This window comes from Manis javanica, chromosome 11, assembly GCF_040802235.1.
Source record: "Manis javanica isolate MJ-LG chromosome 11, MJ_LKY, whole genome shotgun sequence".
NCBI lineage: Eukaryota > Metazoa > Chordata > Mammalia > Pholidota > Manidae > Manis > Manis javanica.
The window spans coordinates 52,772,590-52,796,785 of NC_133166.1; the positions used below are offsets into that span (position 1 = coordinate 52,772,590).

Sequence of the window (24,196 nt, forward strand, 5' to 3'; positions counted from 1 at the left end):
CCTCCCCAGTCCCTTTCCTTTTGGTAACTGTTAGTCCATTCATGGGTTCTGTGATTCTGCTGCTGTTTTATTCCTTCAGTTTTTCTTTGTTCTTATACTCCACAAATGAGTGAAATCATTTGGTACTTGTCTTTCTCCACCTGGCTTATTTGACTGAGCATAATATCCTCTAGCTTCATCCATGTTTTTGCAAATGGTAGGATTTGTTTTCCTCTTATGGCTGAATAATATTCCATTGTGCATATGTATCACATCTTCTTTATCCATTCATCTACTGATGGACATTTAGATTGCTTCCATTTCTTGGCTATTCTAAATAGTGCTGTGATAAACATAGGGGTGCATCTGTCTTTTTCAAACTGGGCTGCTGCATTCTTAGGATAAATTCCTAGAGGGGGAATTCCTGGGTCAAATGATATTTCTATTTTGAACATATTGAGGAACCTCCATACTGCTTTCCACAATGGTTGAACTAATTTACATTCCCACCAACAGTGTAGGAGGGTTCCCCTTTCTACACTATCTCACCAACATTTGTTGTTGTTTGTCTTTTGGATGGTGGTGATCTTTACTGGTGTAAGGTGATATCTTCTTGTGGTTTTAATTTGTATTTCTCTGATGACAATTGATGTGGAGCATCTTTTCATGTGTCTGTTGGCCATTTGAATTTCTTATTTAGGAACTATCTATTCAGCTCCTCTGCCCATTTTTTAATTGGCTTATTTGCTTTTTGTTTGTTGAGGTGTGTGAGTTCTTTATATATTTTGGATGTCAACCCCTTATCGGATATGTCATTTATGAATATATTCTCCCATAATGTAGGATACCTTTTTGTTCTATTGATGGTGTCCTTTGCTGTACAGAAGCTTTTTAGTTTGATATACTCCCACTTGTTCATTTTTGCTTTTGTTTTCCTTGTCCTGGGAGATATGTTCATGAAGAAGTTGCTCATGTTTATGTCCAAGAGAGTTTTGCCTATGTTTTCTTCTAAAAGTTTTATGGTTTCATGACTTACATTCACATCTTTGATCCATTTTGAGTTTACTTTTGTGTGTGGGGTTATACAGTAATCCAGTTTCATTCTCTTGCATGTAGCTGTCCAGTTTTGCCAACACCAGCTGATGAAGAGTCTGTCATTTCCCCATTATATATCCATGGCTCCTTTATCGTATATTAATTGACCGTGTATGCTTGGGTTTATATCTGAGCTCTCTTGTCTGTTCCACTGGTCTATATGTCTGTTCTTGTGCCAGTACCAAATTCTCTTGATTACTGTGGCTTTGTAGTAGAGGTTGAAGTTGAGAGGCGAGATCTCCCCTGCTTTATTCTTCCTTCTTAGGATTGCTTTGGCTATTCAGGGTCTTTTGTGGTTCCATATGAATTTTAGAACTATTTCTTCCAGTTCACTGAAGAATGCTCTTGGTATTTTTATAGGGATTGCAATGAATCTGTAGATTGCTTTAGGCAGGATGGCCATTTGACAATATTAATTCTTCCTAGCCAAGAGCATGGGATGAGTTTCCATTTGTTAGTGTCCTCTTTAATTTCTCCTAAGAGTGTCTTGTAGTTTTTAGGGTATAGGTCTTTCACTTCCTTGGTTATGTTTATTCCTAGGTATTTTATTCTTTTAGATACAATTTTGAATGGAATTGTCTTCCTGATTTCACTTTCTGCTAGTTCATCATTACTGTATAGGAATGCAGCAGATTTCTGTGTATTAATTTTGTATCCTGCAACTTGTCTGAATTCAGATGTTTCTTATAGTAGTTTTTGAGGGGATTCTTTAGGGTTTTTATGTACAGTATCATTTCATCTGCAAACAGGGATAATTTGACTTCTTCCTTTGTCAATCTTGATGCCTTTTATTTCTTTGTGTTGTCTGATAGCCATGGCTAGGACCTCCAGAACTATGTTGAATAAAAGTGGGAAGAATGGGCATCCTTGTCTTGTTCCCAATCTTAAAGGAAAAGCTTTCAGCTTCTCGCTGTTAGTATAATGTTGGCTGTGGTTTTGTCATATATGGCCTTTATTATGTTGAGGTGCTTGCCCTCTATACCCGTTTTTTTGAGAGTTTTTATCATGAATAGATGTTGAATTTTGTTGAATGCTTTTTCACCATCTTTAGAGAAGATCATGTGGTTTTTGTCCTTTTTGTTAATGTGGTAGAAGATGTTGATGGATTTTCGAATGTTGTACCATCCTTGCATCCCTGGATGAATCCTACTTGATCATGATGGATGATCCTCTTGATGTATTTTTGAATTCAGTTTGCTAATATTTTGTTGAGTATTTTTGTATCTATATTTATCAGGGATATTGGTCTGTAATTTTCTCTTTTTGGGGTGTCTTTGCCTAATTTTGGTATTAGAGTGATGTTGGCCTCGTAGAATGAGTTTGGGTGGAGTATTCCCTCCTCTTCTACTTTTTGGAAAACTTTGAGGAGGATGGGTATTAGGTCTTCACTAAATGTTTGAAAAAATTCAGCAGTGAAACCATCTGGAACAGGGGTTTTGTTCTTAGGTAGTTTTTTGATTTCCAGTTCAATTTCCTTCCTGGTAATTGGTCTATTCAGATTTTCTGGTCGTTTCTGGGTCAGGCTTGGAAGGTTGTATTTTTCTAGAAAGTTGTGCATTTCTTCTAGGTTATCCAGTTTGTTGACATAATTTTTCATAGTATTCTTTCATAATTCTTTTTATTTCTGTGGTGTCTGTTGTGACTTTTCCTTTCTCATTTCTGATTCTGTTTATGTGTGTAGACTCTTTTTTTTTGATAAGTCTGGCTGGAGTTTTATCTATTTTGTTTATTTTCTTGAAGAACCAGCTCCTGCTTCCATTGATTCTTTCTATTGTTTTATTCTCCTTGAATTTATTTATTTCTGCTCTAATCTTTATTATGTCCCTCCTTCTACTGACTTTTCACCTCATTTGTTCTTTCTTTTCTAGTTTCATCCATTGTGAGTTTCGACTGTTCATTTGGGATAGTTCTTTTCTGAGGTAGGCCTGTGTTGCAGTATACTTCCCTCTTAGCACGGCCTTCGCTTTGTCCCACAGATTTTTGTGGTGTTGAATTATTGTTGTCATTTGTCTCCATATATTGCTTGATCTCTGTTTTTATTGTGTCATTGATCCATTCATTATTTTGGAGCATATTATTAAGCCTCCATGTGTTTGTGGGCTTTTTGCATTTTCTTTGTGTAATTTATTTCTAATTTCATACCTTTGTGGTCTGAGAAGCTGGTTGGTACAATTTCAATCTTTTTGAATTTACTGAGGCTCTTTTTGTGGCTGAGTATATGATCTATTCTTGAAAATATTTCATGTGCACTTGAGAAGAATGTGTATTCTGTTGCTTTTGAATTGGGTGTTCTGTAGTTCTAGTGTATTGTTCAGTGTCTCTGTGTCCTTATGTTATTTTCTGTCTGGTTGATCTGTCCTTTGGAGTGAGTGGTGTGTTGAAGTCTCCTAATATGAATGCATTGCACTCTATTCTCCCCTGTAATTCTGTTAGTATTTGTTTCACATATGCACCCAACACAGTGGTCCTGTGTTGGGTGCATTGTTATTTATAATAGTTATATCCTCTTGTTGGACTGGCCCCTTTATTATTATTTAATGTCCTTCTTTGTCTCTTGTTACTTTCTTTGTTTTGAAGTCTTATTTTGTCTGATACAAGTACTGCAACTCCTGCTTTTTTCTCCCTATTAGTTGCATGAAATATCTTTTTCCATACCTTGACTTTCAGTCTGTGTATGTCTTTGGGTTTGAAGTGAGTCTCTTGTAGGCAGTGTACAGTTGGGTCTTGTATTTTTATCCATTCAATGACTGTGTCTTTTGATTGGTGCATTTAGTCCATTTACATTTAGGGTGATTATAGATAGGTATGTACTTATTGCCATTGCAGGCTTTAGATTCGTGGTTACTGAAGGTTCAAGGGTAATTCCCTTACTGTCTAACATTCTCATTTAACTCACTTTGTATGCTATTACAAACACAACCTAAAGGTTCTTTTTTTCTTCTCTTTTTTATTCCTCCTCCATTCTTTATATGTTAGGTATCATGTTCTGTACTATTTGTCTATCCATTGATTGACTTTGGGGGTAGTTGATTTGATTTTGCATCTGCTTTGTAATTAATTGTTCTACTTTGCTGTGGTTTTATTTCCCCTGGTGACATCTCTTTAGCTTTAGGAATACTTACATCTGTACAGTCCCTCCAAAATGCACTGTAGAGGTGGTTTGTGGGAAGTAAATTTTCTCAGCTTTTGCTTATCTGAAAATTATTTAATCCCTCCTTCAAATTTAGATAACCCTGCCGGTTAGAGTATTCTTGGTTTGAGGCACTTCTGCTTCATTGCATTAAATGTATCATGCCACTCCCTTCTGGCCTCTAAGGTTTCTGTTAAGAAATCTGATGATAGCCTGATGGGCTTTCTTTTGTATGTGATCTTTTTTCTCTGTCTAGCTGCTTTTAGAAGTCTTTCTTTATCCTTGATCTTTGCCATTTTTATTATTGTATGTGTTGATGTTGTCGTCCTTGGGTCTCTTGTGTTGGGAGAACTGTGCACCTCCATGTCTTGAGAGACTATCTCCTTCCCCAAATTGGGGAGGTTTTCAGCAATTACCTCCTCCATGTTACTTTCTAACCTTTTTTCTCTCTCTTCTTCTGGTACCCCTATAATGCGAATATTGTTCCATTTGGATTGGTCACACAGTTCTCAATATTCTTTCATTCTTAGAGATCGTTTTTTCTCTCTGTGCCTCAGCTTCTTTGTATTACTCTTTTCTAATTTCTATTCCATTTACTATCTCTTCTGCTACATCCAGTCTGCTTGTAAATCCCTCCATTGTATGTTTTATTTCAGACCTGGAATTTCTTTATGATTGAAACTTCATCTTAAATTCATTACTGACCTCTTTAATATTTTTCTTTACCTCTATGAGCATGTTTGTGATTTTTATTTTAAACTCTGTTTCAGGAAGATTGGTGAGTTCAGTTTCATTTGGCCCTTTTTCTGGGGTTTGTGAGATTTTTGTCTGAACCAGGGTCCTTTGACGTTCCGTATTTCTATATGGTGCCCTCTAGTGCCCAGAAGATCTAGTCTCTGGAGCTGCTCAGCCCTAGAGTGAGGTTGGTGGTCGTAGGGGAGAGGGGCTGGTGCCTGGGGAAGGAAAGAGCTGTTTCCTGATTCCCAGCTGCAGTGCCTTTCTGCAGTATCAGAGCCAGTGGGATTAGCACACAGGTGTAAGTCTCTGTGCTTTGTGTCTCTGGCTGTTGTAGCCAGGACCTGCCTCTGGCTAGCCTGATGCCAGCACAGTGACTGCTGGTTTGCAAGCCAGTGCCTGTAGGCCAGGAGGAAGGCACAGCAGGCTGTGTGTCATAGTGGAGGACCTCGGAGCTGAGTAGCCAGCCAGGGTTATGGAGCATCTGAAGCTCGTCAGAGTTCCCACCCTGCTGGGCAGAGCACACCCAGACAACCTTGTTCACCTGTCACGTCTGCTCAGCAAGCTCTGTGCAAACCCCATCCCTTTAGCATCTCTCTTGTTGCTAGGAAGCCTCTCAGACCACCTGCCTTTCCTTTGTCCCAGACTGGCCGGATGTGGATCCCCTTCCTTCACAAATGGCTGAAATCTATCAAGCACTCTGCGTGTCCCACCTACCCAACACCACCAACCTCCAGAGCACTACACAGTGTAGGTTTGTGCTCCAAAGCAGACCTCCAGGGCTGGGTGTTTAGCAGTCTTAGGATTCCACCCGCTCCCTGCTCTGTTTCTCTTCCTCCCACTGGTGTGCTGGGGTCGGGGAAGGGCTTGGGTCCCATCAGATCAAGGCTTTGGTACGTTACCCTGGTTCGTCAGGTCTGCTGTGTTTGTGAGGTCTGTATGCAGTCTGGTGCAGCCTTCCCTCCTGTTGCTGTTCCTTGGTTAATTGCATTAACTATATTTTTGTACTATATGTGACTTTGGGAGGAGTTCTCTGTGTCACCCCTCACACCACCATCTTGAATCCCCAATTTTTTGGAGTTTAGGATGGATTCATATACTTACTTAATTATTCACAAAACCCAATTATGAACCCATTTGGACCTATGCTTATCTTTGTGGGGTATTTAAATTTTTCTTTTTTTCTCTTTCTTTTTTATTATTCTGTTCAGATATTCTATCTCCTTGAAGTTTTTAGGTATTTGTGTCTCTATTCTCTTTAAAACATCTTTGTACTACTTAAGTGGACTTGGGACAAATATAGGTCAATGGAGGTTCTCTGTCTGATTTTCATCCAGATGCAGTTCTTACCACTTTGGTTCTTGGAAACTGACAACCATTCTTTAATTCTTTCTGTCATTTTCATTGTTTGAAACAATTTGGTGGCAAAAATAATCAAGTCCTTCTTTTTAAACAGTTGAGATTTTACTCAAAACAAGTATGTTTAATTATTTGTATTGTTGATTTGCACTTGTTTTGATCTGGTTTTAGAAGTCCTACAGGTGGCAACTACTAGCCCAACTACCAATACTACTGGTACTTCTACTTCCTCCACCACTGTGGGTACAGTTAAGCAAGAACCTTTCTACACTACTTCACCTGCAGTAAATACCCTGGAAAACATAAGCTCAACACATCCCCCGAAGCCCTTCGAACAAGGTGGTCTTCCTTCAGACCAGTTTGCAAAAGGACAGAGCACTGTTGCCATACAAGGTTTCACAGATGAGGAGAACACAGAAAGCGGAGGAGAAGGCCAATACAAAGAACGTGATGAATTTGTGATAAAGATAGAAGACATAGAGACGTTTAAGGTGATGTTAATGTTCACACACATAAAGGTCATAGTTTAGTGGGAGTGCACTATGAATAGCCTTCACGACAACTTTAATAGCAAGCATATAGCTTGAATTGCAAAAAGTTGTGTTTTTTTTTTTATTATTCTGTTATAATTGCTAAATAATAAACTAGTGGATGTCAGATATTTTGGAAAAGCAAATAGCAGAACATGATTTTAAATTATATTTTGGTTTTATATATTTCAACTAGTCAGTACGCTGCATTTAGGTGCTAGTGATCAGAGCAGTTTTGAAATGTTAATTCTTTCCAAAGTTTCCAACTCATTGTATATTAGGTGTTTGGACAAAATGGTTATTTGCCTAATTTAAAAGTTTAAAGAAAATAACAGGAATGTAATGTAAAAATAGAATTAGATATATTTCCATAATTTCAAATTGTAGAATCATGATTTAGAATGTTAAAATTTCCTACAAGGAAAGTTTAGCTATGTTTAAGAAAACCTGTTTTAGGGCTTTTGTTTGCTTGTTTTTTATTTTTATTTTTATTTTTTTAACTGGGGCAGAGGGGAATGGCATTAAAAAGTACAGTAAAGGACATAACATTCAAATTATCTATATACTCCTATACACAATTAACTACTATTAATATTTAAGCATATTTGTTTCTGGTCTTTATGAGTATGTAAATAGTTATTGAATTTCATAAGTAGTATATGACAATGTCATTAGAAGAAAACTTTCCAAAAGCCATGCAGAAGGGTGATAGGCTACTTTGCATGTTGGTGTGCTCCCTATGTCTGGAAGAATTTAACGAGATACTGAAGAGCCAGCTTATAGGAATTATTCAAAAGTTCAGCTAGGAAAATGATAAAAAGTTTAAGTTAGATAGGTCTTTAAGATTCCTTTCACCTCTAAGATTGTATAAATCTGAATATGTTGCTAGTTTTTATAAATGTAATTAATTCTCTATATTACAGGAGGCTTTAAAAACAGGAAAAGAACCCCCAGCTATTTGGAAAGTACAAAAAGCTTTATTACAGAAGTTTGTTCCTGAAATTCGAGATGGGCTAAGAGAATTTGCTGCTACAAATAGTGTAAGTAAAATGCTTGTTTAATTAGCCTTCCTAGTTTTTGACAGTGATCCTGGGGAAATTACAGAATGATTTAAACTTGAATGTATTTTATATTGAGCATTTCTGATGTATAATAGCATAAAAATTGAACTACAGAGTATATGATACTGAGAGTTTGATTTTAAAATAAAATCAATGTGTAAATACCAGCTACTTAAAAGTCTTTTCTTACTGTTGTTTAGTCTTTTTTTTTTTTTTAAGGAATTAGTATTATTCTGTGAAGACTTCAGATGGACACAGAGACAGGCTCTTTTACTTTTTAATTTTTTTAAAGTGTAGTTGATACACAATCTTATATTTGTTTCAGGTATAAATCACAGTAGTTCACCAGTTACCCACATTACTAAGTCCTCACCCCAACTAGTGCAATTACTATTCTGTCACCATAGAAAGATGTTACAGAATCATTGGCAATATTCTCCATGCTGTACCAACATATACTGTGATTGAGAATTTGGGTGCCCCTTTATCCCCATCACCCTCTCCACCCACCGACCCCAACCTCTCCACCATGGGACCACCAGTCACTTCTCAGTGTCTATAAGTCTTCTGCTATTTTGTTTTGTTTTGTTTTTAGATTCCACAAATAAATGAAATCATGCAGTATTTGTCTTTCTCCATCTGCCTTACTTCACTGAGCATAATACCCTCTATGTCCATCCATGTTGTCACAAATGGCAGGATTTCTTTCTTTTTTATGGCTGAATTAAAAATTCATTGGTATACATATTTCATTGTGTATATGCACCACATCTTTTTTATCCATTCATCTATTGATAGACACTTTGGTTGCTTCCATATCTTAGCTATTATAAATAATGTGGCAGTAAACACGTATCTTTTTGAATCAGAGATTCTGTTTTCCTTGGATAAATTCCTACAAGTAGAATTACTGGGTTGTATGGTATGTCTCTTTTTAGATTTTTGAGAAACCTCCATACTGCTTTCCATAATGGCTGCACCAATTTACTTTCCCACCAACAGTGCAGGAGGGTTCTCTTTTCTCCACCTCCTCGTCAGTACTTGTTATTGCATGTCTTTTCTATAGTGGGCATTCTGACTAGTGTGAGGTGATATCTCATTGTGGTTTTGATTTGCATTTCCCTAATGGTTAGTGAGGTTAGTGATGTGGAGTGTCTTTTCATGTGCCTGTTAGCCATCTGTATTTCTTCTTTGGAGAAATGTCTTTTCAGGTTCTATGCCCATTTTTTAATTGTTTTGGGGTTTTTTTTGGTGTTGAGGCATAGGAGTTCCTTATATATTTTGAATGTCAACTCTTGTCAGATAAATCATTTATGAATACATTCCCCCATACTGCAGGTTGCCTTTTTGTTTGGTTGATGGTGTCCTTTGCTTTACAGTTTCATAGTCTCACTTTTTCATTTTTTATTTTGTTTCCCTATCCCTGGGACATGTGTCCAGGAAGAAATTGTTAATGCTTGTCTTCAAGAGATTTGAGCTCATGTTTTCTTCTATAGGTTTTATGGTTTCATGTCTTACTTTGAGGTCTTTGATCCATTCTAGGTTTAGTTTTGTTTATGGAGTTAGACAGTAATCTGGTTTCACTCTGCTGTATGTAGCTATCCAATTTCCCAGTACTAGTTATTGAGGACCCTGTCTTTTCCCCATTGTATATTCATGGCTACATTATCGTGTATTAATTGACTTTATATATGTGAGTTTATATCTGGGCGCTCTATTGTGTTCCATCAATCTATAGGTCAGTTCTTGTGCCAGTACCATACTACTGATTAGTGTAACTTTGTAATATGGCTTGAAGTCAGAGCATAATCCCGCCAGCTTTGTTCTTTCTCAGGATTGCTTTGGCTATTCAAGGTCTTTTGTGGTTCCATGTGAATTTTAGAACTGTGTTCTACTTCATTGAAAAATGCTGTTCATATTTTGATAGTAATTGCATTGAATCTATAAATTGGTTTGGACAGGATGGCCATTTTGATAGTATTAATTCTTTGTATTCATGAGCACAGTCTAGATTTTCATTTATTTGTGTCTTTAATTTCTCATAAGTGTCTTAGAGTTTTCAGAGTAACAGGCTTTTACTTGCTTGGTTAGGTTTATTCCTAGATATTTTATTCTTTTCATGGAATTGTAAATGGAATTGTTTTCCTGATTTCTCTTTCTGCCAATTCATTGTTAGTATATAGGAATGCAACAGATTTCTGTCTATTAATTTTGTATCCTGCAACTTTGCTGAATCCACTTATTAGTTCTAATAGTTTCTTGGTGAAGTATTTAGGGTTTTTTCTTTTTTTCTTTTGCTATCATTAATATACAATCACATAAGCAACTTTATGGTTACTAGATTCTCCCCATTATCAAGTCTCCACCACATACCCCGTTACCATCATGGTCCATCAGCGTAGTAAGATGCTATAGAGTCAATACTTGTCTTCTACGTGGTATACTGCTTTGCCTGTGCCCCCCCTACATAATGTGTGCTAATTGTAATGCCCCTTATTCCCTTTATCTCCCCTTCCCGCCCACCCTTTCCCAGTCCCTTTCCCTTTCCCTTTGGTAACTATTAGTCCATTCTTGGGTTCTGTGAGTCTGCTGCTGTTTTGTTCCTTCAGTTTTTTTCTTTGTTCTTATACTCCACATATGAGTGAAATCATTTGATACTTGTCTTTCTCTGCCTGGCTTATTTCACTGAACATAATACCCTCTAGCTCCATCCATTAGGTTACAAATGGTAGGATTTGTTTTCTTCTTATGACTGAATAATATTCCATTGTGTATATGTACCACATCTTCTTTATCCATTCATCTACTGATGGACACTTAAGTTACTTCCATTTCATGGCTGTTGTACATGGTGCTGCGATACACACCCATCCTACCCAGTCCCTTTCCCTTTGGTAACTGTTAGTCCATTCTTGGGTTCTGTAAGTCTGCTGCTGTTTTGTTCCTTCAGTTTTATCTTTGTTCTTATACTCCACAGATGAGTGAAATCATTTGATACTTGTCTTTCTCTTCCTGGCTTATTTCACTGAACATAATACCCTCTAGCTCCATCCATGTTGTTGCAAATCGTAGGATTTGTTTTCTTCTTATGGCTGAACAATATTCCATTGTATAATATGGAACATATCTTCTTTATCCATTCATCTACTGATGGACACTTAGTTGCTTCCCTTTCATGGCTGTTGTAAATAGTGCTGCAATAAACATAGGGGTGCATATGTCTTTTTCAAACTGAGCTGCTACATTCTTTGGGTAAACTCCTAGGACTGGAATTCCTGGGTCAAATGGTATTTCTATTTTGACTTTTTTGAGGAACCTCCATATACTGCTTTCCACAATGGTTGAACTAATTTACAGTCCCACCGTGTAGGAGAGTTCCCCTTTCTCCACAACCACGCCAACATTTGTTGTTGTTTGTCTTTTGGATGGTGGTGATCCTTACTTGTGTGAGGTGATACCTTATTGTAGTTTTAAATTACATTTCTCTGTAACTAGCAATGTGGAGCATCTTTTCATGTGTCTGTTGGCTATCTGAATTTCTTCTTTGGAGAAGTATCTGTTCAGACCCTATGCCCATTTTTTAATTGGATTATTTGCTTTTTGTTTGTTGAGGTCTGTGAGCTCTTTATATATTTTGGATGTCAACCCTTTATCGGATCTGTCGTTTATGAAGATATTCTCCCATACTGTAGGATGCCTTTTTGTTCTATTGATGGTGTCCTTTGCTGTACAGAGCTTTTCAGCTTGATATTGTCCCACTTGCTCATTTTTGCTTTTGTTTCCCTTGCCTGGGGAGATATGTTCATGAAGAAGTCGCTCATGTTTATGTCCAAGAGATTTTTGCCTATGTTTTTTTTTTCCTATTTGAAATATATTTATTAAATAAACACTGTATCAATAGTAACAGGGAATAAATAAGTACTTAAAGAACTCATAGTCTTACCTCCTTATAAATCTATTGGGTGATCTTTAGTTTAATTGTATTCTGATGGCTCAGGTGCTGTTCACTCTTTAGTTTCCTATGATCATTAATTAGCTATCTCTGTTTACAATTTTTTTTTTGAGAGGGCATCTCTCATATTTTTTGATCAAATGGTTGTTAACAACAATAAAATTCTGTATAGGGGACTAAATGCTCAATGTACAATCATTAATCCACCCCAAGCCTAATTCTCATCAGTCTCCAATCTTCTGAAGCATAACGAACAAGCTCTTACATGGTGAACAAGTTCTTACATAGTGAATAAGTTCTTACATGGTGAATAGTACAAGGGCAGTCATCACAGAAACTTTCAGTTTTGATCACACAGTATGAACTATAAACAATCAGGTCAAATATGAATATTCGTTTGATTTTTATACTTGATTTATTTGTGAATCCCACATTTCTCCCTTATTATTATTATTAATAATTATATTATATTTATATTATTTTTATATTTTATATTTTATATATATATAATTATATTTTATATTATATTTATATTATATTTATATTAGTAATAATAATAATAAAATGCTCAAGTGGTAGGTAGATGCAAGATAAAGGTAGAAAACATAGTTTAGTGCTGTAGGAGCAAATTTAGATGATCAGGTGTGTGCCTGTAGACTAAGTGTTAATCCAAGCTAGACAAGGGCAATAAAACATCCACAGATGCAGAAGATTTCTCTCAAAACAGGGGGGCTGAGGTTCTAAGCCTCACCTCTGTTGATCCCCAATTTCTCACCTGATGGCCCCCCTGCAACTGTGCCTGTCTTAGGTTGTTCCTCCCTTGAGGAATCTTACCTGTCTCTGGCTAACCAGTCATCTTCCAGGGCCATACAGGGAAATGTAAAGTTAGTAAGTGAGAGAGAGGCAATATTGTTTGAAAAGGTTAGCTTTTTACTTCTTTGCAGATTTATGCCCTGTGGCTTTTATGCCCAGTATTTGTCTTGAGGTATCTTTTACCACTTGGAAGAATTATGATACTCGGTAAATTCGATATGATGCATGAATTCTATTTAAGGGTTGTAATTAGGAAGGAAGAAGAAAAGCTATAGGAGTAGCAGATGGAAGATAACATGGGAAGATTGATTATTTCTTTGACATATCTTCTTGTAGAGTAACTTAAACATGTATAGGTTTTAAACTACTAATTAAATTGCGTACACACATTAAGATAATAGGAATACAGTTACATAACCAAAGCAGACCTATAATTACCATCCATCTCCAGTGAAACCAAGAAAACCAGTTAGGCACCCTAGGCATTTGTGAAAACTTATCTATGATATGGTGGATATTGTCCAACTGTACTTGAACAGTCTGAGAGAAATCAGACGAATTAAAACAACCCATTCCTGGGGACTCTTCACATCCCATATGTTCTTTAACAGTAGATAGTCAACCTATGTTTTTTTAAAAGAATTTTATGGTTTCATGACTTACATTCAGGTCTTTTATCCATTTCTAATTTACTTTTGTGTATGGGGTTAGACAAAAATCCAGTTTCATTCTCTTACATGTAGCTGTCCAGTTTTGCCAACACCAACTGTTGAAGAGGCTGTCATTTCCCCATTGTATGTCCATGGCTCCTTTATCGTATATTCATTGACAATATATGTTTGGGTTAATATCTGGACTCTCTATTCTGTTCCACTGGTCTGTGGTTCTGTTCTTGTTCCAGTAGCAAATTGTCTTGATTATTGTCGGGCTCCTTCATTCTTAGGGTAAATTCCTAGCAGTGGAATTCCTGGATCAAATGGTATTTGTATTTTGAGTTTTTTGAGGAACCTTCATACTGCTTTCCTAATGGTTAAACTAATTTACATTCCCACCAGCAGTGCAGGAGGGTTCGCCTTTCTCCACATCCTTGGCAACATTTGTTGTTCTTTGTCTTTTGGATGTTGGCCATCCTAACTGGAGTGAGGTGATACCTCATTGTGGTTTTAATTTGCATTTTTCTCCTGATTAGTGATCTGGAGAATCTTTCTATGTGTCTGTTGTCCATCTGAATTTCTTCTTTGTAGAAGTGTCTGTTCAGCTACTCTGCCCATTTTTTAATTTGGTTGTTTGTATTTTGTTTGTTCAGGCACGTATGGTCTTTATATATTTTTGATGTCAACCCTTTATTTGATATGTCATTTATGAATATATTCTCCCATACTGTAGGATGCCTTTTTGTTCTACTGATGGTGTCCTTTGCTGTGCAGAAGCTTTTTAGTTTGATATAGTCCCATTTGTTCATTTTTCCTCTTGTTTCCCTTGCCTGCAGAGATATGTTCATGAAAAAGTTGTTCATATTCAAGAGAGTTTGCCTATGTTTTTTTCTAAGAGTTTTATGGTTTCATGACTTACATTCATGTCTTTGACTTATTTTGAGTTTATTTTTGTGTTAGACAGTAATTCAGTTTCATTTTCTTACATGTTAGCTGTCCAGTTTTGCCAACACCAGCTGTTGAACAGGCTGTCATTTCCCCATTGTATGTCCATGGCTCCTTTATCATATATTAATTGACCATGTATGCTTGGGTTAATATCTGGACTCTCTGTTCTGTTCCACTGGTCTATGTGTCTTTTCTTGTGCCAGTACCAATTGTCTTGATTACTGTGGCTTTGTTGTAGAGGTTGAAGTTGAGAAGCGAGATGCCCCCCTGCTTTATTCTTCCTTCTCAGGATTGCTTTGGCTATTTGGGGTCTTTTGTGGTTCTATATGAATTTTAGAGCTATTTATTCCAGTTCTTTGAAGAATGCTCTTGTTATTGCATTGAATCTGTAGATAGATTGCTTTAAGCAGGATGGCCATTTTGAGAATATTAATTCTTCCTAGCCAAGAGCATGGGATGAGTTTCCATTTGTTAGTGTGCTCTTTAATTTCTCTTAAGCGTGCCTTGTAGTTTTCAGGGTATAGGTCTTTCACTTCCTTGGTTAGGTTTATTCCTAGGTATTTTATTTTATTTTATTTTATTTTATTATTTTTTTTTTGAGAGGGCATCTCTCATATTTATTGATCAAATGGTTGTTAACAACAATAAAATTCTGTATAGGGGACTCAATGCTCAATGCACAATCATTAATCCACCCCAAGCCTAATTCTCGTCAGTCTCCAATCTTCTGAAGCATAGCGAGCAAGTTCTTACATGGTGAACAAATTCTTACATAGTGAATAAGTTCTTACATGGTGAACAGTACAAGGGCAGTCATCATAGAACCTTTTGGTTTTGATCACGCATTATGAACTATAAACAATCAGGTCAAATATTAGGTATTTTTTTTTTTGAGGCAGTTGTGAATGGAATTGTTTTCCTAATTTCTCTTTCTGCTAGTTCATCATTAGTGTATAGGAATGCAGCAGATTTCTGTGTATTAATTTTTTATCCTGCAACTTTGCTGAATCCACTTATTAGTAGTTGTAATAGTTTTATGATGAAGTGTTTAGGGTTTTCTATATAGTATCATGTCATCTTCAAATAGTGACAGTTTTACTTCTTCTTACCAATTTGGATGCCATTATCTTTTTGCCATGGCTTGGACCTCCAATACTATGTTGAATAAAAGTGGTGAGAGTGAACATCCTTGTCTTGTCCCTGATCTTATAGGAAAAGCTGCCAGCTTTTTGCCATTGAGTATTGTGAGCTGTTAGTTTGTTGTATATGGTCTTTATTATGTTAGGTACGTTCCCTCTGTACACATTTTGTTGAGAATTTTTATCATGAATGGTTGTTGAATTTTTCAAACGCTTTTTCAGCATCTATTGAGGTGATCATTCAAAGGCTTTTATATTGACTATTCTGACAGTAAATTATCCTGATTTACCAAAAGACTTAGTTACACATTAAGGTTTTATACTTATGTAGTTTAATAGCATTCAGTAAGCAATCATTTGGTGATTAGCCAAATGAGATGGTTTCTATATGTGGGCTTGCAATTAAGAATGACCCTGGGGTCATTTTCATTGAGGGCGAAATTAGCCTGGCCAGAGCTGCATTTTGGAGAACTTTAAGGATGGTTGTGTGATACTCAAGTCAACAGAGTATATTTTTTTGTACAGAATGTATAATTATGTAATTCAAAGTGTTTCTTTCCTTAGTACCTTGGATATTTTGGAGATGCAAAGAGTAAATATAAAAAGATATATGTGAAGTTCATTGAAAATACAAACAAAAAGGAATATGTTAGAGTGTGTTCCAAAAAGCCAAGAACTAAGCCTTCACAGACTATCAGGTATTTATTTTCTTACATAATAAATTTGTGTAGTAATTACTGGAAGGCTTATTACAGCAATGTCTTACATCAATTAAAGACAGTGATTTTTTTTTTCATTGTGTATAAGAGTGAAACTACAAAGCCAGAAAAGAGATAATTACTTTTGTAGTAATGAGTCAGGAATGGTAGAGCTTCTGGCTCTCTGAGGGGATTGGGTACCCTTTTCTTTACCTGCGCCCTTTCATTGTCACAGATTAGGTTCAAAAGTTTTGAGTCTAGCTTTCTCTGATATAGAAAGACATCTTTCTGAGGCCCTTCTTTATCTATAAAATGAAAATATAATGAATGTCAAACTGAAATAAATCTCGAGAAGAAAACTTGAGGTCCTGTATACAAGTAGGCAAGTATACAATTGAATTATCATTTATTAATGTGACTCTGGATTGTCTGCAGCATCAAATTGGAAGATAACTGACCTACCCACATTCCCTGAGATCTATATGGGAAAGAGAGTTTGCCTATGTTTTTTTTTCTAAGAGTTTTATGGTTTCATGACTTACATTCATGTATTTGACTTATTTTGAGTTTATTTTTGTGTTAGACAGTAATTCAGTTTCATTTTCCTACATGTTAGCTGTCCAGTTTTGCCAACACCAGCTGTTGAACAGGCTGTCATTTCCCCATTGTATATGCATGGATCCTTTATCATATATTAATCAGTTCTAGGAAGGCCTCAATCTAGTTCTAGGAAGGCCTAGCGCAATTAAGATTCCAATTTTTTGGAATCCTTATTTTTATGATGGAATTTTATCCCCTCAAATCTCTAGAACTAGCATACAGCTGATCTTGAGGGCCTGTAGGCCAGGTACACTTGGTTGTCCACAGTCAAAACCTGGCACCACCAGAGCCTGTGAACATTTCTTATGGTCAGAACTAGGTGTAATTATCAAGGATTTATTGTGCATTACTTCCCAAGGCCCATTGATCATCTGTTGTACAGGTCATATAGGACAATGTGTTCATAAAGGGAGGGGAAGAGTGAAGAGAAACAGATTGAATTAATAGTTCCATAATAACTGAATATTGAATGTCAGTAGTTGAAGAGTATATTTCAAGAGAATTTGGGGAGAATCACCACTGGAGATGTATAAGAATGGACTTTATTTTGGAGGTGTCACTAAGGTAATTAAGTATACTTTTTTTCTCCAGAGTTTCTTGTTTGTCTTATTTAGTTTAATTTGACACAGTTTGTGTGTTACCGATGTTTGTTTGTCACACTGTAGAACTGTTCAGGCCAAACCAAGTAGCAGCAGTAAAACGTCTGATCCTCCACCACCAAAAACTGCAAACCCAAAAGCCCCTTCCACAAAACCTAAAGTTAAACAGCTGAAAGTAAAGGCTGAGCCGCCACCAAAGAAACGGAAAAAATGGAAAGAAGAATTGTCATCATCCCAGTCTGACTCATGTCCTGAGGTCCATTCTAGTAGCAGCGATGATGAGGGTGAGTGTTCCATAACATGAATACCTGGGTAACTTCACGTTCTCTACACAAATGGAGAGGAGCAATGGTGCTGGCAATTCAAAATGTATTTGTTTTTCAGGGGATTTAACAGCCTAGTTAAATTCTGCTTACGCTTTTATAAAAATAAATTCAGTGTCTGAACACACTAACCAAAAGCGCAGTTTGCCCACTCATACAGTCTCAAGAAATAGAAAAGCTGTGAACTGAAAGAAGACCATGTGAGTTCTAGCCACTGCAGTGCTTGTTACCTCCTCTTCAGGTCGGGTGGGCATTCAATCAGATGATTTTTAAGACTCTAGTTCTAAACTTCTGAGATTGTGTTTATGCTGGTAGAAGAGAGTAATTATACAAGTTTAGGCAGCAGCAATTCAAACTATGGGTAATGGGCCATACTCTAACATATATGGTAATATATGCTCCCACATATATAGGATATATTTACTAATTGTATAATGAATACTCCTGTATCTCTGCCACTAGCCATCCAGGGTTCAGCTAGTTAACCCCTCTGCCTCAGTTTTCTATAAAAAATTTTTTTCTTTTATTGGTAACTTGAATTACCACTAGGTGTCACTAATAGGCAAGCATTTTCAGTGCTTCTTACAAAGAAAGCAGATATTGACAATAAAGAGATTTATAGGGTGATGATTTTCAAATTGTTTCAAGATTTCTTCATAATCTTTAAATTGAGGATTTCAAAATACTTTGGTTTTTGTGGGCTATATCTATTAATATTTACCAAATGTCAATTAAAGCAAAAAAAATATTTTAACATCTTTATGTATTTATCTAAACGAACAGTCTTTAGTTGAGTATTATTTTCATATTTGCTTCTATATTCAGTTTGTTCTTATGTATTATTTTGGTTAAAGTATATGAGGAAAACCCAGCCTTATATACATATGTCATTGGGAAAGGGAGAAGTATTTTAATTGCCTTTTCATATAACTTTGGATATTTTTATTTGATACCCCAAGTTGTTAATTTGATAAACTTGACAAGTGCTAGTTTCTTCAGCTTCTCATTCTCACTACATTAGAATCCATTCTTTTGTTTTATTCCTTGAATGTATCTTTCATCCAGGAATGATTTTGTAACATTATTTATTGGTCATGTGAAAATATTTACTAGCTCATTAATGTACATATTCTATATCATTTTCATTCACATTTAAAAATATTGTGGTAATACATACATACATATATACATAAAAAGTTTGTGTGTATATATATATATACACACATATATATATACTTGTCATTTTAACCATTTTTAAGTGTACAATTCAGTAGCATTAATTATGTTTATGCTGTTGTACAACTATCTATTTCCAGAATTTTTTCACCACTGCAAACAAATTTTGTAACCATTAAGCAATAACTCTTCATTCTCCCTTTCCCCCAGCTACTGGTAATCTCTAATCTACTTTCTGTCTCCAGTAGTTTGCCTACTCTAAATATTTCATGTAAGCATATATGGTTTATTTAACTTAGCATAATATTTCAAGGTCCATCTGTGTTAAAGCATATATTCAAACTTACTTTGTTTGGATGAATATTATTCCATTTTAAGTGTATCCATTGTGTGTTCATTTTGTTTTCATCTGTTGGTGGACACTTGAGTTTACACCATTTGACTATTGTAAATAATGCTGCAGTGAACATTGGCATACAAATGGTTGTGCCCTTATTTTCATTTGGCCCAGGAGTGAAATTGCATACTTAGCTTTTTTTTTTTGTATCATTAATCTACAATTATGTGAGGAACGTTATGTTTACTAGACTCCCCCCATCACCAAGTCCTCCCCAGAAATCCCATTACAGTCACTGCCCATCAGCGTAAGATACTGTAGAATCACTACTTGTCTTCTCTGTGTTGCACAGCCCTCCTCCTGCCCCGCCCCCCACACATTATATATGCTAATTGTTATGCCACCTTTCTTTTACACCCCCCTATCTCTCCCTTCCTAGCCATCCTCCCTAGTCCCTTTCCCTCTGGTAACTGTTAGTCCATTCTTGGGTTCTGTGATTCTGCTGCTGTTTTGTTCCTTCAGTTTTTTCTTTGTTCTTATACTCCACATATGAGTGAAATCATTTGGTACTTGTCTCTCTCCACCTGGCTTATTTCACTGAGCATAATACCCTCTAGCTCCATCCATGTTGTTGCAGATGGTAGGATTTGTTTTCTTCATATGGCTGAATAATATTCCATTGTGTATATGTACCACATCTTCTTTATCCATTCATCTACTGATGGACACTTAGGTTGCTTCCATTTCTTGGCTATTGTAAATAGTGCTGCAATAAACATAGGGGTGCATCTGTCTTTTTCAAACTAGGGTGCTGTATTCTTAGGGTAAATTCCAGAAGTGGAATTCCTGAGTCAAACGGTATTTCTATTTTGAGCTTTCTGAGGAACCTCCGTATTGCTTTCCACAATGGTTGAACTAATATACATTCCCACCAGCAGTGTAGGAGGGTTCCCCTTTCTCCACAACCTCCCCCAGCAATTGTTGTTGCTTGTCTTTTGGATGGTGGCCATCCTTACTGGTGTGAGGTGATATCTCATTGTGGTTTTAATTTGCATTTCTCTGATGACTAGCAATGTGGAGCATCTTTTCATGTGTCTGTTGGCCATCTGAATTTCTTCTTTGGAGAACTGTCTGTTCAGCTCCTCTGTGCATTTTTTAATTGGATTATTTGCTTTTCATTTGTTGAGGTGTGTGAGCTCTTTATATATTTTGGATGTCAAGCCTTTATTGGATCTGTCATTTATGAATATATTCTCCCATACTGTAGGATACCTTTTTGTTCTATTGATGGTGTCCTTTGCTGTACAGAAGCTTTTCAGCTTGATATAGTCCCACTTGTTCATTTTTGCTTCTGTTTCCTTTGCCCCGGGAGATATGTTCATGTAGAAGTCACTCGTGTTTATGTCCAAGAGATTTTTGCCTATGTTTTTTTCTAAGAGTTTTATGGTATCACAACTTACATTCAGATCTTTGATCCATTTCTAATTTACTTTTTGTATGGGGTTAGACAGTGATCCGGTTTCATTCTCTTACATGTAGCTGTCCAGTTTTGCCAACACCAACTGTTGAAGAGGCTGTCATTTCCATATACTTAGCTTTTTGAGGAACCACCAAACTATTTTCCACAGTGGTACATCATGTTACATTGTCACCAGCAGCAATGTGTGGGGTTCAAATTTCTTCACATCTTCACTAATACTTGTCCGTCAGTCAGTTAGTTATTAAAACCACCCTAGTATGTGTGAAGTTGTATTTCATTGAGGTTTTGATTTGTATTTCCCTAACAACTAATGATGAACGTCTCTTTTGTACTTACTTGCCATTTACCAATCTTCTTTGGAAAAGTATCTATTCAGGTCCTTCACCCATTTTTTTAATTGGGTCATTGTTCCTTTTGTTCTTAATGTTTGTAGGAGTTCTTTATATAGTCTAAGTATTAAACCCTTGTCAGATATATGATAAGTTCCATAAGTTGGCATTTCACTCTCTTAATGTCCTTTAATGCACAGAAGTGGGAAATTCTGGTGAAGCAAAATGTATCTATTTTTTTCTTCTATTGCTCATGCTTTTGGTATCGTTTTTAGAGACTTGTCCTATATTTTCTTCTAGGAGTTTTATGATTTTAACTCTTATAAAAAATAAATTTAATAACACCACTGATGTTATCAATGAAGTCTTCAAATACTAGGATGTTGTCATGCTCACAGTGGTAAATAGAAGTTTTCCAGAATTCTGGTTTTCACTTGAAATCTTAAATTTTAGCATTGGCAACAAATATTGTCAGCTGTTTTCCTTGAAGTAATGGTGACAGGTTCAACTTTGTTAATTTTTTAGAAAGAGCCTGAATAGGCATAGTGTGTCTATATCTTTATTTCAAATAAAAATGGTGTCCAAAGGGGGAAAAAGTGGCTAATTCATCTTGTAACTCGAACAGTGCATGGATTCTCTTCCTGGAGATAATCATCCTATTTTATAACAGAAGTACTACTTTGTATGTACTTCTTGTTTCATCACACACAGAGTATTAAGACATTTACTCAAGAGTAAAGATTTAATATAATTAATCATTTTTACTGCTTTGTCAAGGACTATTAAGTGAAACTGGCTTTTTCTGTGCATGGCATAGCAGTGAGATAGCAAAGTATATGGTCACTAGTGCAGTTTGGTGTCACTGTCTTGGTTCATGCTAAGTAAGGCACCAGGTGTTTTACCCCACATTACTTTTACAAATGTCAACAGAGTGAAAAAGGTAGACAGCATCTCAGTTCTATTATGGAACCAACAATTTTTACATCAGAGACCCTTGAAAGGGTCTTGGGGTAGACCATGAGGGGTCCTTGGATCATAGTCCAAGAACTGCTATTAAAGGCTGTGATAATGGTTACATTTGAATGAAAAACGTCAGAATCAAAACACACTTCTAATTTTATAGTTCTTGCCATTGAATTTGAGTGAAATTTCCTGTATGCATAAGCTACGTTTACATTAAAAAATTTTTTTAAATATGTCTTGGTTCTACACCAGCATTTTACAGGAATTTAAGTTTAGAAGTCAAAAGAAAAGAAGAGATATCAGAATATTAACTCAGACGTCTTATGGTTTTTTAATGTTACTAAATATAGAAAAATTACCGTTCTGGAAAAGCACAACCTGGCAGAAGATATCTGTGGTGGGGATAGGGAAGGAGAAATAGGTTCCCATGGAGCCAGCATTTTGAAATGCTGGGCTAGTTTTGGGTTTCAGAGTCACCTGGGGCCTTTTTTAAAGTACAATATTTAAGCTTCATCACCACCCCTACCAAAATTTTGTTTTCAACGTTCAGCAGTCTATTTTTTTGTTTTGTTTTAAAAACTCTCTGGTGATTGTGGTGTGCAAAAGAACTTTGAGAATCTCTTACCTGGGGTGTTCATAAAGGCAATGTGGGAGTACCTTGGATTTGCAGAAAATTTATCTGCAACCTTTTATCTACTTATAGGCTCTTACTATAAAGAGTAGTGTTTTTATAGTTGTCAGGAAGGATCTTTAATATCTCATCTTTTCTCTTTCTCAGCATTTGATCCTCCAACTCCATTTGTCACTCGTTTTTTGAACACAAGAGCAATGAAGGAAACCTTTAAGAGCTACATGGAACTGCTTGTTAGCATTGCTTTGGACCCTGATACAATGCAAGCCTTAGAGAAGAGCAATGGTATACAGTCTGCTAAGTCATACTTTCTTATTAGTATTTTCTGGATCTTTTTTATTTTTGTCTGTTAGTTATGTGTTAAATATATGGTTTTTGTAATATATATCTATACATTTTCAGGTAACATATTCATGATACTGATTCAATAAAATTGTCTATTTTTTCATGAATTGACTATTTGAACAAATTATATTACTTTCTGGTCCATTGCTTTTTTTGACCATATTATCAGAAATAGTAATCCATACATCAGTCATTTGCAAGTCATGTAGAGCTGGAAGAGGCTTTTGAGATGACTTATTCTAAACATTTATATTGTAGACTAAAGTTCAAAGAAAGTGAATGTATTTCCTCAAGTTATAAAACAAGTTAGTGGTAAAAGAACCATGAGCAAAACCTAATATAGTCTATTTCCCTGGTTGGCATTTTTGCCATTAAATTTTTTTTCTCTCAATCAAAACCCTCTGAATCATAAAATACACATCTCTTAGTAGTGGTTGTTTCTGGGTAGTTGTATTTTAAATGATTTTTTTTCGATTGCTTTTTACTGTTTTCTGATTTTTCTCCATTTACTGTAAGGGGGAATGGTTTTAATAGTTACATTTAAAAATCCACAAATAATGGACTTTTTTGTGAAGTGTAGTTCTTATAATATTTGAACAGATTTAATCACTACTAGAAATAGAAAGACAGAACAGGTATGTTGTAGTAACCTTAGAAGGCATTCCTCATCAAGGACTTTTTGTTCAATTAGAAGTGTTCTTTCACTGGTCACTGTGTTTGTGTTTGTATTCAAACTCTATGTAGAGTCATTTTATTCAGATATAAAATTAGTAACCTGATTCTGAGGATCATATATACATTTCCAGAAAAGTCATTAAAGCTAATTAGTATTAATAAGGTATGTTATTTACTATGCTAATAAATTAAGAAATAGTCTAATAACCTAAAATATTTAATACAGCACCAAAAGTAATTAACTTATACTCTGAAAGTGCTTTTCTTAACAGAGTTTAAAGTTTTTATTAAAGAAATAAAAAAGAAAGCAAAACATTTTGAGTAGAAATCTATCACACTTTTACTCTTTCCTTTTCTAAAATAACTATTTTGATCATCCCTTGTGTTTTTGAAACTAGATTTAGATCACCTTTCTTCCACTTTTCATTGCCCCAAACCACAGTGAATTAAGAAAATCAAACTCAGTATTTTATAAAATTTCATAGTGTTAGATAAAGTGATATTTTGTAATACAACTATTGTTCAGGTGGTAAATGGGGTCTGGAAAAATTAGGCAATTTGCCTACTGGCCACTTGGCTGCCATCCATCAGTTCTAGTGACAGAGATAGGGCTAAAACCCAGAACTTGTGATCCTGTCATCATACT

The 24,196-nt window shown here is 35.8% G+C and overlaps 1 protein-coding gene across 4 annotated transcripts in view; it reads left to right on the forward strand.

The window, feature by feature from the left end:
* Positions 1-24,196, forward strand: part of QSER1 (glutamine and serine rich 1) — a 115,655-nt gene that overhangs the window by 83,393 nt on the left and 8,066 nt on the right. For 2 of the 4 annotated variants that reach the window (XM_037019669.2, XM_073216371.1), the window contains 5 exons: positions 6,470-6,789; positions 7,752-7,868; positions 15,959-16,092; positions 17,358-17,575; positions 22,678-22,815. In XM_037019669.2, the coding sequence (XP_036875564.2) occupies positions 6,470-6,789; positions 7,752-7,868; positions 15,959-16,092; positions 17,358-17,575; positions 22,678-22,815 (927 nt within the window). Of the gene's footprint in view, positions 1-6,469; positions 6,790-7,751; positions 7,869-15,958; positions 16,093-17,074; positions 17,257-17,357; positions 17,576-22,677; positions 22,816-24,196 lie in introns of those variants that run through there. The other 2 variants (XM_073216373.1, XM_073216372.1) reach the window with 2 other exon arrangements.